Raw genomic sequence first — 20,922 nt, forward strand, 5'->3', positions numbered from 1 at the left:
TTGGTTTCAAGGAAAATGCTTGAAGCTCGAAGAACTTAACAATGGCGAAATTTGGTTTAGACTAAGAAAGCTTGAACCGAGGATTGGGTAATGATTCTACTGACTTAACTAAGAGATTGCAAAAAACGATTTGAGAATTGATTGATTAAACTAAGAGAATTTCGGATTTGAAGTTTCTGAGAATTGAAAGCTTTTTTGAGGAATTGAAGATTAAAGAACTAATTCTGGGAATTGAGACCTTGTTTAGACTAAATAGATGCTAGAGAACGATTTCTACGAATCTAAGGATTGATAAAGAAGCCGATTTTGGCAGAGAATTTGAGAGAAAAATTTGAGTTGTCTGTGTTGTGTTTGATTGAGTTTGATTGATTTTTGAGTGGGGTTTGGAATGAAAGGATTAGGCTCTATTTATAGGATTTTGAGCAACAAATTCCAAGTTAGTGGCCCTTATTTTTTCAAACATGATCCTACTACCTTCCCATTAGTTGAAGAAAGAAAGTGGGTGAGTGGGGAGTTGGAAGAATGGAGATAATGCGTTGAATATGTCCCGGATGTGTTGGAAATGTTCAAACCCGTTTTTCAGCACCACTTCCCTTTGAAAAATTCTACCGGATTCGTTTTAGCTCCGTTTTGCTCAGTTTTTGACATTCTGGAAAGCTAACATCCCGAACTTTCTGAAAAAAATATAACTGCTTGATATCTTACTGTTTCGGGGTCCGTTTTCATCGTCGAAGTTGCTAGACGGGTTGCTGAAAAATGGTGCAAATTTGCCCCTGATTTTTATTATTTATTTTTTTTCTTTTCTTTTTATTTCTGTTTTTTATAATAATATTTTGATACTATTTTCTATTTTTTGTCACATTTTTATTTTGTTGGGAGATGAATTTAATTAAAATAAAAAACTATAGAGTAAAAACTATAACCTATGCTAAAATACAAAATTTTTAATTAGCCCCCAACAGTTACTAACCGAACTCATTTTACTCCATAAACGACTCTTTTTACCAAACCAATTCAACCAAGGTTTAAACCATTTTGTTTTACCATAGGATATAATTTCAAAATTTTAAATTCTAAAACTACTCATTCTATCAAATATACCCGATTATATTCAAAATCATCCCAACGTGCTAAAATGACCCATATATATACATATTGACTCATAAACGAATCAAATTCCAAGTCTAACCCGACTATTTTTTTTATCACTGAACCGTTTTTATCAAACGAATTAACCAAGTCTAATACGACTCTTTTACAAAACGAATTAACCCAAGGTCTAACACGCCTCTTTTACCAAAGAACCGTTTTTATTAAAATTTTGTAGTCCCACATTAATAATAATGCGTTTAAGATAAATTTTCAGCATCCTACCTTTTACTAATAATATCATTTTGAAACTATAATATAAATAAATAATTGTTTATAGTCCTTTTGCTTAATAATAATATTTTTCTTTATAGTACTTAATTATGTGAAACTACTTATATTGTAATTATATAAGCACAAGAAATGTTGCCTGTTTCTCATTTTTTTCTACTCGTGAAAACTACTCTCCAAAATTCTTAATAAGCTGACTCGGATTAAAAAGGATACTTAATTTCAAGACAAACATAGTATTTTGCAGCTAGCATCAGATCCAAACACAAGAATAACTCACAACCAAGAACCAACTCAATTACTGTAACAACTCATGTTATTAAACAAAGAAAACCATGTTCCTAATCTGAAAGAAAAAAAATATCCCAGAAAATCAGTATAGGAGGTCATCTTCCTCCTTCATCCTATTTCAATCCGAACCCCAAACAGAAAACCTGAAAAACCCGCGCTCTCGGTTCGATCAAAGAACTCAGACAATAATAACATATATCATATATCAGGAAACTATGTCAGTATAAATATCAGAACATGAGAAATCAAGAACAGGAACCTAAATACAATTTTACCTTTGAACACCGTAGTGCATGTTCAATTCGAACCACTAGGAGTTCCGAGAAAAACCCCGTGAAAGACTTCGGATCTCCACCGCCGTATACAAGCACGGAATTAAACCCCACAAAGATTTAAGAAGATTGGGTTTTATAAAAAAAATGAATGATCCTTTAGCACCACCAAGAATCCTCTTAAGTAGAAAAGCAAGAAGGATATGAATTTTCTTCCTCTTGTAATTCATGGTTTCTAATATTTATCTTTTTTTTTATACCTCTCCCAGACAACCTTTGAAAAACTTCCCTATCTCTCCTTTTTAATCATTTTCTAAAAATGATTTTTTTACTTCTATAAAGATGTTTTCATAAGGGACACATGCTATAATATTGATTTCTTAAATGACACATGCCATAACATTTCATCTTTTAATGACACATGTTAGATCATTGATTTCTTAAATGACACATGCCATCTACTTGGCACAATATAAAATTTATACCATATATATATGTAGAATAAATTTAATCTTAAGTGACACATGCACATTATATAAATTTATATTATATACATGAAAAATAAAAATTCACAAAATAAATTTAATCTTAAGTTGTCGTTTATTTTTTTTTTATTTTACTTTGACATTTCTAAAATCTTACTTAATACAATTTACCAATACAATATAGTAATCATCCAAATTTATAAATTCCAAATTGATCTTATGACTTTAAATAATTGATATAACTCTTGATATAGAAATAACTCTCAATATACACTTTTAACGCCTAACTAGTTAATCAATGATTTTGAAAATATTATATAGTCTAATCTCACATCATAAATAATATTTTTGGATACGAACGTGACAATTCTCTCCTCCTTAAGAAATTTTGTCCTCAAAATTCCTAAATCTTATACTCAATCTCATCTATTTTAAATCCCAAATTTTCTTTTTCAAATCTCTCTAAATTGAATAGTCAATTAAATTGAATAGTCAAATATACCCATTCATCGTTTATCAACATCTTTCAAAATATCATTTCAACAAAGCATTTCTTTAAAAACATGATATTTTAATCAGTTTAACATATGTATCCATCAGAAAGTATCCCTTTTATCATATCTCTAATCATATTCATGCTCGAGATGTCTCATAACATTGCTTATCCCCGTATGGTCTTACCCAATACTTCTTTGCCATACCCGGTAGGTCTTTCAATTGTGTACACATGCCATGTCCCTCACTGAACATGGTCTTCAAATATCAAAACCACCGGTCCGGACTACTCCCGATGGATACTAAACATTTTGTTATTAAAATACCAAATATCCAACCAAACTTTGATTTATATAAATGTTTCCATGAAAGTAGCAATTTAATCAAAATTCCATAAAGACCATCAAATTCAAACATATTCAAAACATAATGATCATTATATTAACACCTTACTAAAACCAAACTTCAAATCAAATTTCAATATTGTATCCATCACCGAGTATCCCCTCATATATCGATCCATAACACATAAACATATTCGAGACATCTCTTTAACATTGCCTAATCCCGTATTGGTCTTACCCAACACTTCGCCGCCTATACCGATTAGGTCTTTAGACTATGTACACAGGCCACATTTCTCACTAAATATGGTCTTTAGATAATAAAACCCACCTATCCGGACTACTTCTGATGGATACTGAAAATACTTTCTTTCCAACTTATATACATAAGTTCTTTTCTTATAGAAAAATCTTAAAAAGTTTCCAACATTAATTCTGACATTTTCTCTTATCAAAAGTCCAACATTTCATAACCCAAAATTCAACATAAGCTTATCAAACCAAAAACCTAAAATATATACACAAAATACTCATAAATATACTCTTTTTTTTCAACTTAAGCCATAAATCACAAATAAAAGTCAGTTTATGAAAATTTTGATAATTTTAATTTAACAAAGTAAATTGTAAAAGTTAAAGTTGTTCCCAATATTATACAGATAACATTTAAAACAATTTTAATCCAAATATTCTTAGCAGCATATTTCCAATCACCGGACTAGAAACTTTTAACCAGAATAGTTAAATCGAACCGAAAACCCTACTGAATTCGGAACACTGAAGATTCTATGGAAACCCACTCTCCAAATTATTTTCCTTCCTTTTTTTTCATGCCCAATCACTATATACTTCTAAATTGAATTTTATATAAATTCTCACAAACCCCTCTTACAAATAAGAATTAAATTAGCCTTAATAATACATTTATTGTATTATAAATGAAACATAACAAACTATCAGTTTAGATTCTCCTAACCTTATAACTTCATAAAAATTTCCAAAACTTATAATGAAAACTTAAAATCAACCCATGAACTTTTATTAATATCATACCTCCATAACCCCCTAAATGTCCAAATTCTAGAAAACCTTTGGTCATATGTTTTTACTAAGGATTCAGAAAAATATTTGATATATATCATATAATTATATATTTTGTACTTTAACAAATACAATATTGATATTAAATTTAAAATTATTCTCTATTATAGTGTCAACTCCAAAATTTCATTCCAATTTCTTTATGAACTATTATCATGAATTCATATTTCTAATATACCTTAAGTTAGGTCCGAAGAATTTAACCTAGGCTCTGATACCAAAATGTCACACCCGACCCTTAACGGCATCGGGCATGAAGGGAATATATCTTAAACCAATTTCTTAACAATTCGTAAGAAACTCTATCACAAATTATCTAAATTTTATTATTTATTTGGATTGTACTTGATAACTCTATCAAGCTTCCTACGTATCCCAAACACAACGTCATTTAAAATTTAAAATGGGAATCAAAGCCACGTAGTTCTTCTTAGATTTTACTACACACCATTTATTTTTCATTTACCCTTGTATCTCATAACTTACTTGAAATGATAAATTGTTTATGCAATTCATTTTTCGAATTAAATTACTCACGGTATATACATATTTAACCCCATTCTCACTACTTATGTTCACTAGAATATATATATACGATTTTAATTTATTTATTTAAAGAATTTGTTACTAACCGAACTCATTTTCCTCCATAAACGACTCTTTTTACCAAACCAATTCAACCAAGGTTTAAACCATTTTGTTTTACCATAGGATATAATTTCAAAATTTTAAATTCTAAAACTACTCATTCTATCAAATATACCCGATTATATTCAAAATCATCCCAACGTGCTAAAATGACCCATATATATACATATTGACTCATAAACGAATCAAATTCCAAGTCTAACCCGACTATTTTTTTATCACTGAACCGTTTTTATCAAACGAATTAACCAAGTCTAATACGACTCTTTTACAAAACGAATTAACCCAAGGTCTAACACGCCTCTTTTACCAAAGAACCGTTTTTATTAAAATTTTGTAGTCCCACATTAATAATAATGCGTTTAAGATAAATTTTCAGCATCCTACCTTTTACTAATAATATCATTTTGAAACTATAATATAAATAAATAATTGTTTATAGTCCTTTTGCTTAATAACAATATTTTTCTTTATAGTACTTAATTATGTGAAACTACTTATATTGTAATTATATAACCACAAGAAATGTTGCATGTTTCTCATTTTTTTCTACTCGTGAAAACTACTCTCCAAAATTCTTACTAAGCTGACTCGGATTAAAAAGGATACTTAATTTCAAGACAAACATAGTATTTTGCAGCTAGCATCAGATCCAAACACAAGAATAACTCACAACCAAGAACCAACTCAATTACTGTAGCAACTCATGTTATTAAACAAAGAAAACCATGTTCCTAATCTGAAAGAAAAAAAATATCCCAGAAAATCAGTAGAGGAGGTCATCTTCCTCCTTCATCCTATTTCAATCCGAACCCCAAACAGAAAACCTCAAGAACCCACGCTCTCGGTTCAATCAACGAACTCAGACAATAATAACATATATCATATATCAGGAAACTATGTCAGTATAAATCTCAGAACATGAGAAATCAAGAACAGGAACCTAAATACAATTTTACCTTTGAACACCGTAGTGCATGTTCAATTCGAACCACTAGGAGTTCCGAGAAAAACCCCGTGAAAGACTTCGGATCTCCACCGCCGTATACAAGCACGGAATTAAACCCCACAAAGATTTAAGAAGATTGGGTTTTATAAAAAAAATGAATGATCCTTTAGCACCACCAAGAATCCTCTTAAGAAGAAAAGCAAGAAGGATATGAATTTTCTTCCTCTTGTAATTCATGGTTTCTAATATTTATCTTTTTTTTTATACCTCTCCCAGACAACCTTTGAAAAACTTCCCTATCTCTCCTTTTTAATCATTTTCTAAAAATGATTTTTTTTTTTACTTCCATGAAGATGTTTCCATAAGTGACACATGCTATAATATTGATTTCTTAAATGACACATGCCATAACATTTCATGTTTTAATGACACATGTTAGATCATTGATTTCTTAAATGACACATGCCATCTACTTGGCACAATATAAAATTTATACCATATATATATGTAGAATAAATTTAATCTTAAGTGACACATGCACATTATATAAATTTATACTATATACATGAAAAATAAAAATTCACAAAATAAATTTTGCATTATAAAATATAATGAATATATAAAAAAATTCAGGACATTATGCTTCTACTAAAAAGAAAGTTGTCGTTTATTTTATTTTTATTTTACTTTGACATTTCTAAAATTTACCAATACAATATAGTAATCATCCAAATTTATAAATTCCAAATTGATCTTATGACTTTAAATAATTGATATAACTCTTGATATAGAAATAACTCTCAATATACACTTTTAACACCTAACTAGTTAATCAATGATTTTGAAAATATTATATAGTCTAATCTCACATCATAAATAATATTTTTGGATACGAACGTGACATTTCCACTATAGCTTGTGGGAATGAAAATAATATTTCAATTAATCGAGCAAGTTTTCCTGCATCCTTTGACTTTGGAATAGGAAAATCTGCTTATCAGGTATATAATTAATTATAATATTCATTTTTTTAAATCAAATATTCATTTTATTAAGATGTCATTATGTATTACTCCACGTAAGTTTAATATTTTTTTATTGAATAGTATGAATGTCACACCCGACCCTAAAAGGCATCAGGTCTGATAGAGAGAAGTTACAAATACCTAATATAATACCATGATCGAAGGCAAACCGAACTATAACTAATTTCCTTTATTTTTGCTCTCTAATCGTTCTTTTATTCTCAAACTCCAATTCTCTCTATAATGTTATAAAATCTATATTTCTATCACAAATTTAGTCACACCGCACGAATACGATAATTTTAACACTTGTATCTTTACTAGTCTAATCTAACAATCAAATAAACTTAAATAAATATTTTTCCTTAAATTCTCTAAATTAAAGTATCTATTTGGCTTGGACTTGATAATATACCATTATCAAGCTTCCTACGTATCCCAATATTTTCAAATAGGGAATCAAAGCCACATAGTTCTCTAGAGTTTTAAATGATCTAATATGGTTATATTTCTCATATTCAACTTAACTTCATTATTACATTGATAAAATATTTTAATTCATGATAGAAACTATTTCTAGTAAGAACATCCTCTTATTCAATATACTTCCGCCAATCTTTAAGTAACCAATCTATTAGTTCTACCTCATTTCGATTTCCTTCAAATAATGCAAGCTCAACGACTTGCAATTTATACTGTTTAATTCTTATAGTACAGAAATCTCACATTTTCGGAATGACCCTATTTCTCCTTCCTTTTTGTTCACTTATCTTATCCTTTAGAATTCTTATAATTGGCACTAAAATACCTCATATTAATTCATTTTAGAAGTCTTCTAAAACTTCCATTTTCTTATAATATAAATTCTCATCCAGCACAACCTACTTCTATCGTAATGAAATATCCATGTGACCTATTCAAACAAGCTTCTATTTTCATTAAATCATATAGTATGATCACCTTGAGGTATTACGTTTATTTTATCCATATTATTTATTTATGAATTTTATGCAATTAGCCAAACTCATGTTACCAGGCAAAACAACCTAACACGTTTAAAACAGCTCTTTTAACCAAATCAATCCAACTCAAGTTCTAAAATGACCCTTTTACCAAAAGAATCTAACTCAAACACCTAAGAAGACTTTTGTTACTATACGAATAATTTTATCAACCGATTTCCGCAAAACTCTAACACGATTTGTTTTTACCAAATGAATCTCTTAAGCCTAATATGATTTTTATCAAACAAAATAACTCAAGTCTGATATGATTTTTACCAAGTTTTATCATATGGAAAAACTCAAATCTAAAACGAGTTTTACCAAACGGAATAACTCAATTCTAAAACGATTTTTACCAAGTTTAATCATATGGAAAAACTCAAATCTAAAACGAGTTTTACCAAACGGAATATCTCAATTTTAAAACGATTTTTACCAAGTTTAATCATATAGAACAACTCAAATCTAAAACGATTTAACAAACGGAATAACTCAAATATAAAACGATTTCTATCAAATGAAACCAGTTTAAACAACAACGAACCATTTTTTATCAATTTTAAATAAATGAAGAAAACAACCATTGGAAAACACATTTATCTCTAATTTGGGGAAAAATCCCAACTAGCTCAAATCTGCAGAATAAATTTTAAAACCAGTCTAGGAGGTCATCTTCCTCCTCCTTCCTATTTTAATTCGAACGCCAAACGGAACAACCACATACCAAGAATTCAGAGAATAATAACATAGTAGGCAACTATAAGCAAAGATCTTAGAAAAGAAGAAATCATAGAACTCGCGAATGGAGACAATTTACCTTTGGAAATCATGTTGCATGTTCTAATCGGACCATTAGGAGTCCCGAGGATATAACCGATAACCATTAACCCTTTGGGAGGGTTGGAACCTCTGCCAAACCCCGCCGGAAGTGTAAATCGGAGTAAGTTGCTCCGTTTTCCCTAAGTGAAATAGTCTGAAAGTTCTTCAAAGTAAGAGAACCTTGAGCGAAAACCTCAGAAAACCGTTCGGCAATGGTGAGAGAAAGACAGATTCAAATGCCAGTGAACACAAAAACCAATAACCTGGTTGTTCTATAAGCATCAATGGAGAATATGGAAATGAGTGGGAAGGGTCTCCTAAAAATGAAAGATTTTTCTTTTTCCGTTGAGATAGATGAACGGTCCCTTTCTTAGAGAGAGAAACTCCTTTCTTTTTATTTTCTCCTAAATTCCTAAATGCACCCCTTTCTGTTGGGCTTGGCCCAATTAGAATTTATAAAATTAGCCCACTCATATGCCTTTAAATTTTCTCAAGTGAAAAACATCCCACATTGCTTTCAAAGCACTTGGTGGAGATGTTTATAAGGAAGGTCCTCACATGCTTGGAGTGTGCCCCAAGGGATACCCACTTTTGTGAAAGGGTGAGGACCTATCTCTTTGGTTGACCACACACGCGTGCGCGCGCCGTCCGTCCGACCGACCGAACCAGGCCAGGTTGGGTTGGGTTGGGTTGGTGTGGTGTGGTGTGAACAATAAATTTTTTTATTGTCTCTCTTCTTCTGAACGTGTCTTCTCCAAACCCAGTCTTCCTGATTTTCCTCCTTCACCTTCTCCATGAAATCAGAGCTCAACAGCTCTTTTGTCCTGTATAAATAGGTGAGACTGGCATACAGAAAATACAATTGAATTCATTCTTTCTTCTTTTCGATTACAAAAACTGAGCAAGTTATAGAGTGTATTACAGAAACGATTTTTGTACGGTGCAATACAAAATCATAATTAAGAGGGCTGTTTTATCCTGGAGGCGACCGGAGTTTATACTGTTTGCTAATTTCCGGCAGTTCCACGAACGCCTTAAAGAAAGCGACATTGTCCGCGACTCTGCCCATTTAATTTTTGTTCGGTCCTATTTTCCGAGTTCATGCAACGACAATTTTAAGACGATTCAATCACTGCTAATGGCTACCGAACAATCAAATGGGATTGCTGAGATCAACAAACCATTTCGGTTTGAAGGAGCTCATTTCCGAAGATGGAGACAGAAGATGTTGTTCTACCTCACACAGAAAATGATTTTCTGTGCAAAAACTATATTCTCAATGGGCTGACAGATGATCTGTATGATTATTACACTGCTGAAGAAAAATCTGCCAAAGAAATATGAGAAGCACTGCAGAGGAAATATGACACTGAGGAGGCCGGATCGAAAAAGTACGCTGTAAGCCGCTACCTCAAATTCCAGATGACTGATGACAAGTTAGTGGAAATTCAATCTCATGAATTACAGAAGATAGCACATGAAATTATTTCTGAAGGTATACCTTTAAACGATCAATTTCAAGTTGCTGTCATTATTGACAAATTGCCTCCTTCGTGGAAAGATTTTAAAAATATTTTGAGGCACAAAACAAAAGAATTTTCGATGGAAAGTTTGATTACTCGCCTCCGAATTGAGGAGGAAGCTCGAAAACAATATTTAAAAGAGGAAGTGCTTATTGTTTCTAATAGCACTAAAAGGTTCACTGCGGTTCTGAAACCCACTCAAAAGAATTTTAAGAATCAGAACCGCAAACCAATCCAAAACCGCAACACCCGAGTTAATTTGAATTGGAACCCTCAAAGGAACCAAAATAGGCCACAGCAACAACCACCTAGAAATGATGTTGCTTTCCTATGCTTTAACTGTGGGAAACCAGGTCATATGGCACGTAAGTGCAGGAACAGGCCAAACACTACTCCTAGTGTTAACCCGACTGAAGAGCAACATAACTTTGTTGATATGATTTCTGAGATCAACCTCATAAGTGGATCAGATGGGTGGTGGGTAGACACTGGTGCTTCTCGCCATGTTTGCTATGATAGAAGTATGTTCAAAACATACAGTGATGTGACCGAAGATAAGAAAGTGTTATTGGGTGATTCCCATACCACTATTGTTGCTGGAATTGGTAGTGTGGAATTGAACTTCATATATGGAAAAACCTTAACTTTGAAAGATGTGATGCATACTCCAGAAATGAGGAAAAATTTGGTTTCGGGCTATCTTCTCAACAAGGCTGGTTTTACTCAGACTATAGGAGCAGATTTATTTACTTTGACTAAGAACAATGTATTTGTAGGAAAAGGTTATGCTACTGAAGGCATGTTTAAGTTGAATGTTGAGGTTAATAAAGTGAATGCTTCTGTTTACTCCTTGTGTACTTTTAATGTTTGGCATGCTCGTTTTTGTCATGTTAATAAGCGTATCATTAAAAATATGAGTAACTTAGGATTAATTCCAAAATTGAATTTGAATGAATTTCTTAAATGTGATTATTGTAGTCAGGCAAAAATCACAAAAACACCTCATAAATCTGTTGTTAGGGATTCTGAACCTCTAGATTTAATTCATTCAGATATATGTGAATTAGATGGAAAGTTGACTAGAAATGACAAACGGTACTTTATAACCTTTATGATGATTGTTCTGACTTTACTTTTGTTTATCTTATGAAAAATAAAAGTGAAGCGTTTGACATGTTTAAGTTGTTCATAGTTGAAATAGAAAATCAATACAATAGGAAAGTCAAGAGACTTCGTAGCGATAGAGGCACATAATATGGTTCTAGCCTGTTTATTGATTTCTATAAAACACATGGCATTATACATAAAACCACAGCACCTTACTCACCAGAAATGAACGGAAAGGCTGAAAGGAAAAATAGGACACTTACCGAATCTGTAGTAGCTATTATGCTTAGTTCAGGTGCTGCCTCACATTGGTGGGGAGAAATCCTTTTGACTGTTTGCTATGTGCTAAATAGGGTCCCTAAATCCAGAAGCAAAATCTCTCCTTATGAGATCTTGAAAAATAAAACACCTAGTCTTTCATATTTTAGAACTTGGGGTTGTTTGGCTTATGTTAGGATTCCTGACCCTAAGAGAGTCAAACTTGCTAGTAGGGCTTATGAATGTGTGTTTATTGGATATGCTGTGAATAGCAAAGCATATAGGTTCTATGATTTGAATGCAAAAGTCATCTTGGAGTCAAATGATGCTGACTTTTATGAAGATAGGTTTCCTTTTAAATTAAGAAATAGTGGGGGTGCATCATCGAGTAGCATACCTGCTACTAGACCTATAGTACAAAAAGAGATTGAGGAATCTGAACCTAGGAGAAGTAAGAGACCTAGAGTATCTAAAGACTTTGGTTCTGACTTTTACGCTTTCACAGTAGAAGAGGATCCACTTACTATACAAGAAGCCTTAACCTCATTAGATGCTGATTTATGGTAAGAAGCCATTAATGATGAAATGGACTCACTTGAGTCAAACCAAACTTGACACTTAGTAGACTTACCACCAGGCTGTAAACCAATAGGTTGTAAATGGATCCTTAAGAAGAAACTGAATCCTGATGGTTCAGTAGATAAGTTTAAGGCTCGCCTTGTAGCTAAAGGCTTTAGACAAAGAGAAAATGTTGATTTCTTTGATACTTATTCACCTGTCACTAGGATTACGTCTATACGTGTTTTGATTGCTATTGCTTCTGTGCACAATCTAGTGGTGCACCAAATGGATGCTAAAACTGCGTTTTTGAATGGTGAACTAGAAGAAGAGGTTTATATGGATCAACCTGAGGGCTTTGTAGTCTTTGGTCAAGCCCATAAGGTATGTAAGTTAGATAAGTCTTTATATGGGCTAAAACAAGCACCTCAGCAATGGCATGCAAAGTTTGATAACTTGATTTTTTCAAATGGCTTTAAGGTGAATGAAAGTGATAAGTGTATCTACTATAAATATGAAAATGGTCTTTGCACCATTATTTGCTTATATGTTGATGACTTGCTTATTTTTGGATCTAATATTCATGTTGTGAATGTTGTTAAGTCAATGTTGTGTGAAAACTTTGACATGAAAGATCTAGGAGAAGCGAACGTCATTCTTGGCATAAAGATAACTAGGTCTGAAACTGGAATTTCTTTAGATCAATCTCACTACGTTGAGAAGATTATAAAGAAATATAACTACTTTGATTGTAAACATGCATGTACACCTTATGACCCTAGTATAAAACTTTTTAAGAACACTAGAGACAGTGTAAGACAATCAGAGTATGCTAGCATAATTGGCAGCCTTTGCTACGCCACTGATTGTACTAGACCCGACATCGTGTATGTCGTAGGATTGCTATGCAGATTTACTAGTAGACCTAGTGTGGAGCATTGGAATGCTATAGAAAGGGTCATGAGATACCTTAAAAGAACCATGAAACTTGGATTACATTATCAAAGGTTTCCAGCAGTCCTTGAAGGATTTAGTGATGCTGACTGGAGTACCTTATCAGATGATTCCAAGGCTACCAGTGGCTATATTTTCAATATAGCCGGTGGTGCTGTTTCATGGAAGTCTAAGAAACAGACTATCTTAGCTCAATCAACCATGGAATCACAACTGATTGCACTAGCTGTGGCTAGTGAAGAAGCAGGTTGGTTGAGAAGTCTGTTAGTTGAGATTCCCCTATGGGAAAAACCAATTCCAGCTGTATTGATCCACTGCGATAGTACCGCGGCTATTGCTAAGATTCAGAATCGTTATTACAACGATAAGAAACGACAGATACATCGTAAGCACAGCACTGTGAGAGAGCTACTCACTAAAGGAGCTGTTAGAGTGGATCACATATGCTCAGAAGAGAATCTAGCCGATCCTTTGACGAAAGGATTAGCTAGAGAGAAAGTCCATAATACGGCAAAGAGTATGGGACTTATGCCCCTACAGTGATGAGTTACACACAATGGTAACCCAACCTATAGACTGGAGATCCCAAGAAATAGGTTCAATGGGTGATAACAAGTTGTGTTGTAATATGAGTCAGATCATGCAATTTGAAGCATGAATATCCTGAAGCGATTTGAGGTTGAGATAATAGAAACTCTTAATGAAGTCTATACTCCATTTGCAGTGAAGTACATAGCTACAGGGGTACTTTTGATAGACTCACCTATATGAATGTGGAAGTGAGGCTGCTTCCTATGAGTTTAGGGCAAAACTCTAGAGCATTCATTAAATCGGGATAGACGTGCATGGCCATAAACGCACGGGCTACTAGAACTACACTCTGAAAAGGTTATGGCGTGATATACATCAGAGATAGAGTTCAAGACTACGAGTCACTCTAGTAAAATCTGAACTATACTCACTACGCAAAGGTTCAAATCGAAAGATACCTCTGTTTATGTCTGACCATATATAACTGCTCAGTAAAACGATTTCAAAAATTCTAGTGGGGGATTGTTGGGCTTGGCCCAATTAGAATTTATAAAATTAGCCCACTCATATGCCTTTAAATTTTCTCAAGTGAAAAACATCCCACATTGCTTTCAAAGCACTTGGTGGAGATGTTTATAAGGAAGGTCCTCACATGCTTGGGGTGTGCCCCAAGGGGTACCCACTTTTGTGAAAGGGTGAGGACCTATCTCTTTGGTTGACCACACACACGCGCCGTCCGTTCGACCGAACCGGGCCGGGTTGGGTTGGGTGTGGTGTGGTGTGGTGTGAACAATATAATTTTTTATTGAAAAAAAATTATTAATAATAATATTTTTTTATTAAATTCGGTTTTTATTTTTTATTAAATTTAATTGCCTCTGATTCAGTCTTTCAGAACGTTATTCATAACATCTCTCTTCTTCTGAACGTGTCTTCTCCAAACCCAGTCTTCCTGATTTTCCTCCTTCACCTTCTCTATGAAATCAGAGCTCAACAGCTCTTTTTTTCCTGTATAAATAGGTGAGACTGGCATACAGAAAATACAATTGAATTCATTCTTTCTTCTTTTCGATTACAAAAACTGAGCAAGTTACAGAGTGTATTACAGAAACGATTTTTGTACGGTGCAATACAAAATCGTAATTAAGAGGGCTGTTTTATCCTGGAGGCGACCAGAGTTTATACTATTTGCTAATTTCCGGCAGTTCCACGAACGTCTTAAAGAAAGCGACATTGTCCACAACTCTGCCCATTTAATTTTTGTTCGGTCTGTTCCTATTTTCTGAGTTTGTGCAACAACAATCTCCCCCAAATTAAAATTTCTCTCCCCTCTAATAATCCCATTATATATATCTATCATAACCCGGATCTCTTTTGTTGCTTTTTAAGTGTTTCTGTGATGCATTTTTGCTCAAATTGATATAAGGAACAACTAACTTAATTTTTAGATATTTCTAGAACTCCTTCATACCATACTTATTTAGATATGAATAGACAGTGGCTCTACTTTTGATCTATGAAAATAATTAACAATTTGATTAAAAACAGTAGTTAGTACTTAATTAATTAAGACTTGTTTAATGAATAAATTATGCATATGGTGATTTACTTTTATTAAACTGGTAAATCACCAGTTGGATCCAATTTCATTTTAGGAAGAAAAGATGTACGTGCATATAGATATAAGGCATTAACATTATGATTTTAAAATATAAATTATAAGTGATATTTTTGAACACGGACGTGACAATGAAGGTGCAACAACTAAAGATGGGAGAGGACCATGCATATGGGATACCTTCATTAAAAAATCCTCAGGTTTCATATGTTTTTAATCAACTAATGGGAAGGTTGTAGGATCATGTTTGAGAAAAATAAGGGCCACTAACTTGGAATTTGTTGCTCAAAATCCTATAAATAGAGCCTAATCCTTTCATTCCAAACCCCACTCAAAAAATTCCAGAAAATGTAAACATTATTCCGAGAAACTTTAATTCTTGGGTCGAACCGGAATTTCTTACGATTTAGTCCCAATAAAAATTGTTCTTTAAGTTTATACATTTTACAGGCTTCAACAATATATTGGGTCAAAAGGTTTTATACTTTTTATAATCGACAGTTATTAGAATCAAAGAGTTTTAAGCTTTTTGTAACCGATGATGGGTATAATGAACATTAATCTTCTTTTAATTAGAGGGTTTTAAGCTTTGTAACAGATATGAGAATCAAAAGGTTTTAAATTTTTTGTAACCGACAAATATGGAATGAAATGATTTGAAGTTTCTTTATAACCGATAAATATGGGAAGGGTTGTATGATTTTTGTAACCGACGATGGATGGGATGAACATTAATCTACTTAAAAAAATTAAGATTTTTTTATTTTTTTACCTGTAATTTTATATCTAGTGTGATATTTTGTCATCAACTGTGTGTTTCACTATAATAGATTTTATAATTTTTACAACTCATCTATTGCTGACATGATATGTTCACATAATATGTTTTGCACTGAACTTTTATATATAGATAGAGATATGCGTTAGGGGCATAAGATTATGTACAAATTATTTAATGTTTTTAATAATGATGATCTATAAAAATGCATCTAAAAAATTATTGGTATATGTGTGTGTGTGTTTTTCTTTGTAGTGATTTGGAGAACATTAATGAGGAAAGTTTTTTTTAGTTTTTGCCAAATTAAATATTTAGTTATTAATGAGAAATATTTAATAAGGGGTTTTATGTATCCACATTATATTTATAAAAGAAATGCTTTTAATGAAGAATTTATTGTATCATCATTATTATTTTTCTTATTATAGAATAGTTTTGTTGTAATATTGTAATTAATTTTTTGCATAGAAACTGAAACCATGTCTATAATGTTAGTTGTTACAACTTACGATAGACTTCCACTAATTGTGTATATAAGCATATACATTAAGAATAATAAACATAAGTTGAGGTTTTCACTTGTTATAAAAAGAAACACATTCTTCAACATCTTCTACACGAACAAAATGTTTGATTTTGAAATTGAATTCAACAAAAAAATTGGATGTCTTGTTTACATAATTACCCATTTACTAGTTTCCACTATAGCTTGTGGGAATGAAAATAATATTTCAATTAATCGAGCAAGTTTTCCTGCATCCTTTGACTTTGAGATAGGATCATCTGCTTATCAGGTATATAACTAATTATAATATTCATTTTTTTAAACCAAATATTCATTTTATTAAGATGTCATTATGTATTACTCTACATAAGTTTAATATTTTTTTATTGAATAGTATGAAGGTGCAACAACTAAAGACGGGAGAGGACCATGCATATGGGATACCTTCATTAAAAAATCCTCAGGTTTCATATGTTTTTAATCAAACCTAAACTGCTCAAACTTTATGATTATTTAAAAAATGTATATATTTTTTTAATATAAAATTTGGATATGGTGCAGGTTATGTAGCTGACCACAGTAATGCTAGTATTACCACTGACCAGTATCATAGATACAAGGTAGATATGTTGTTTTTATATGTCATAAATATATTTCTTAATTAATCTAATAACATACATATATATTTCACCAGGAAGATGTGCGTATACTGAAAGACATAGGTTTTGATATTTATAGATTTTCCATCTCTTGGTCTAGAGTTTTACCTAGTAAGTTTACCGTTATATATTTTTATTTATTAGCTCTTTTGAAAAAAAAAATAGTTACTTTTTCTAACTTTATTTCTCTTATATTTTGTACAATAATTTAGAAGGAGGGCGACGTGGAGGAGTAAATAAAAAAGGCATCAACCACTATAATAAACTCATTAATCACCTATTATCAAAAGGTTTAATAGCAATGTCCCTTTCCCTTATTAATATATTTTATTTACTTTGCAATTTTAAATAAGTAATACATTACTAATTTTAAAGCCTAATATTTTGGTTAGTTCTAGGAAACAATTTCTATTTGTAGTTTGTGTATTAAAAAATCAAAATAGTTTCTTTTTCATTTCTTTTTGTAGTAATCATTATTATATATCGAATTAGTGCAAAATATTTTTTTACTAAAGATTATTATATTTTAAAATTTTATTTAAATTCAACAATATAAATACATTATTGTGATAAGAATTATTATTTATAAAATTATTAAAAACTATAAATAGTAAAATATATGAAAACCAAAAGAACATAATATATATATATACATACACACGTGGGAGTGACTAAGTAAAAAGCAAGAAAAAGAATTAAAATATATGTGAATAGTGGTCGTATAAAGTATAAAATGTATTAGAGCATAAAATATGACAAAAAAAAGTCTTATTTTCTAAATCCTCAATTGAGTAATTTATACAACTAAACAAAAAGTCATGTCTTTCGATTTCGTTGAAAAAATTTCTTAGAAAATGGCCATCTTTTCCATAGCTAACAAACCTTAGACTGTGCTTTAATCTTTGATATATTTTCACTTTATTTGACAAATTTTGACACTTAAATTTTATAAATATTTTGCATAAAATATTAAGATAAACAAGAACTCATGTTTAAATACTTTTCCATAAATTGACCTTTATTTCTTCCAAATGTCATTTAGAAGGAAACAAATATATTAAATAATAAATACTTGTTTATTTTGAAGGTATCAAACCGATTGTAACTCTATTCCATTGGGATCTTCCACAAGTTATAGAAGATCAATATCAAGGTTTTCTAAACCCTAAAATTATGTAAGTACAATTTTAAATATGTGTATGAGAAACGACTATTCATATTAATCTGCTTTAATTATTTATGTGAGAACTCATAATTCATATTGTCCAGTGATGATTTTCGTGATTATGCTGAGTTGTGCTTTAATACATTTGGCGATCGAGTAAAGCTTTGGGTAACTATAAATGAGCCAATGATGTATGCACAACAAGGTTATGCAAGTGCAACGTTTGCTCCAGGTAGATGTTCAAATCGTTCAAGATGCTCTGTAGGTGATTCCAGTGTTGAACCATACATAGTAGCACACCATCTACTCCTTGCTCATGCTGCCGCGATCAAACTATATAAAGAAAAATATCAGGTGAAATCTATATTCATTCTGAATATTAATGTGTAAATAAAATAAATAATCATTTTTAAAATATAAATACTCGTAAAACTATAATTTTATAGCATAATTGATAATAATTTCCTTGTTTGCCAAAAAAAATCCTTAGAATGCAAGCATAAAGAGAAATCATAAAATAAATAATCCATTGTACGAGACTCTACTAATAACATCTTAATTAGTTAAGTTATGGAAACCTAACACGCTTAATAGACTCACAAACAAAAAATTATAAAATATTTATTAATTTATTTAATTTCTTTCAATTAAAACTTTGTAGATTTCGCAAAAAGGTCAAATTGGAATTTCACTAAATACTAACTGGATGGTGCCATACTCAAATTCACAAAAAGACCAACTAGCAACAGATCGAGGTTTTGCTTTTACATATGGTTGGTATGTATTTATTTATTTATATTTATGTTTGAATTTATATAAATATGGATATGTATATCAAAATAAAATAAAATGGAACTGAATTTACTTTTTTGTTCTGTTGAAGGTTTATGGAGCCACTATATTCTGGATCTTACCCACTAGAAATGATTGTTAATGTGGGAAAAAGATTACCAAATTTTACTAAGGAGGAAACCAATACGATTAAAGGATCTTATGATTTCATCGGAATCAATTACTATACTGCGAGATATATTGCTGATACTCCTTGTCGAACTCAAAATTTGAACTACATCAATGACTCTTGTCTCGATATTAAAAGCATGTAAATCAACTTTTTTCTTCACTAAAATTACCTTATTATTTTCTAATCAAAGAAATTACTTACTTTAGGTGAACGAAATGGAATTCCAATTGGTCCTCATATAGAGGTATAATTTATAAATTAATATAAAACTTAAGTATCATAAAGTGACTTTTTTATTTATCATGCTACTCTTTATTTCTTGAAATATTTTTATTAGAATTTTAAATATTGTTATCATTTAATTATGTAGAGAGTAATTAAAGTTCCTAAATCTAATTTAATTGAATAGGGTACTTGGATGTATATCTATCCAGAAGGGCTTCAATATTATCTACTTTACATTAGAAACAAGTACAATGACCCTGTAATCTATATTACAGAGAATGGTAAAAAACAACTACACACATAAGAATAATAAACAATTATTTCATATTCTTACATTTATTTTGTTTTGTATTAGGAGTTGCTGAGCATAAAGATAACACAAATTCTATTTTGGAAGATGATAAAGTGAGAATAGAATATCTTCATAGTCATCTAAGTCGCACTCTTGAAGCAATAAGGTGAGTATTATAAATTACAAAAAAAAAACAATAATGGTGATTTTGTTGATAAAAAAATGAATTGATGGCTTGAACAGGCTTGGAGTAAACGTAAAGGGGTATATAGCATGGTCGTTTTTAGACAATTTTGAGTGGACAGCTGGCTACACAGCCAAATCTGGAATAGTTCATGTTGACTTCAAAAATGGATTCAAAAGATACCCAAAACAATCATCATTTTGGTTCAAAAAATTTCTTACTGTTACTAGTATAGAGTAGCTTACGTGGCTCTCTTCTTTTACTTGTTCAATGTACACAACATAAATTAATAAGCATAATAAAGTATTCCTGTTAATATGGGTTTTCCTAAGGATAATGTCTAATTGCATCATTCAGTTTATTTTAGCTTCTTCTAATGACAATCAACCTTCTTTTATTTCCTCATATTTCACTCAATTGAACAAATTTTGAGAAGAAATGACCTTTACCTTCTTGTACATATGGTGAAGCTAGTTATGTCAATGAGCAATGTTTCAAAACTATTACCTATCTAAAAATAATTTAGCTAAAGCATGAGATTTTGTCTTTCTTATAATGAAAATAGTAATGACATATGTGAAAGATCAACTAATGGAAAACGAGAATGGGGGATGTTCTAAAAAGAATTGCAAAAGTACTTCAGAAGGAAATATGTCTAGGAGATTCAAACTAGAATATATATGGTGTGGCCGGTGTGTCAGCCACGTGTTTTGTCCAAAAATCAATTTTTTTTTACTATTTAGAAAACTCTTTGCTAATACGAATTCATCTCATGGACCAAACCTTTA

At 31.3% G+C, this 20,922-nt stretch overlaps 1 protein-coding gene across 1 annotated transcript; it reads left to right on the forward strand.

Annotated features, from left to right (window-relative positions):
* Positions 1-41: 41 nt before the first annotated feature.
* On the forward strand, positions 42-20,374 carry LOC136229819 (beta-glucosidase 12-like). Its single transcript, XM_066018704.1, has 14 exons — positions 42-54; positions 6,881-6,966; positions 17,040-17,109; positions 17,207-17,265; positions 17,340-17,415; positions 17,517-17,594; positions 18,392-18,479; positions 18,574-18,823; positions 19,131-19,246; positions 19,353-19,567; positions 19,640-19,677; positions 19,843-19,939; positions 20,014-20,116; positions 20,194-20,374. The coding sequence occupies exons 1-14, from the start codon at positions 42-44 to the stop codon at positions 20,372-20,374; spliced, it is 1,470 nt and encodes a 489-aa protein (XP_065874776.1).
* The last annotated feature ends 548 nt before the right edge of the window (positions 20,375-20,922 follow it).

Source organism: Euphorbia lathyris, chromosome 5 (assembly GCF_963576675.1).
Source record: "Euphorbia lathyris chromosome 5, ddEupLath1.1, whole genome shotgun sequence".
NCBI lineage: Eukaryota > Viridiplantae > Streptophyta > Magnoliopsida > Malpighiales > Euphorbiaceae > Euphorbia > Euphorbia lathyris.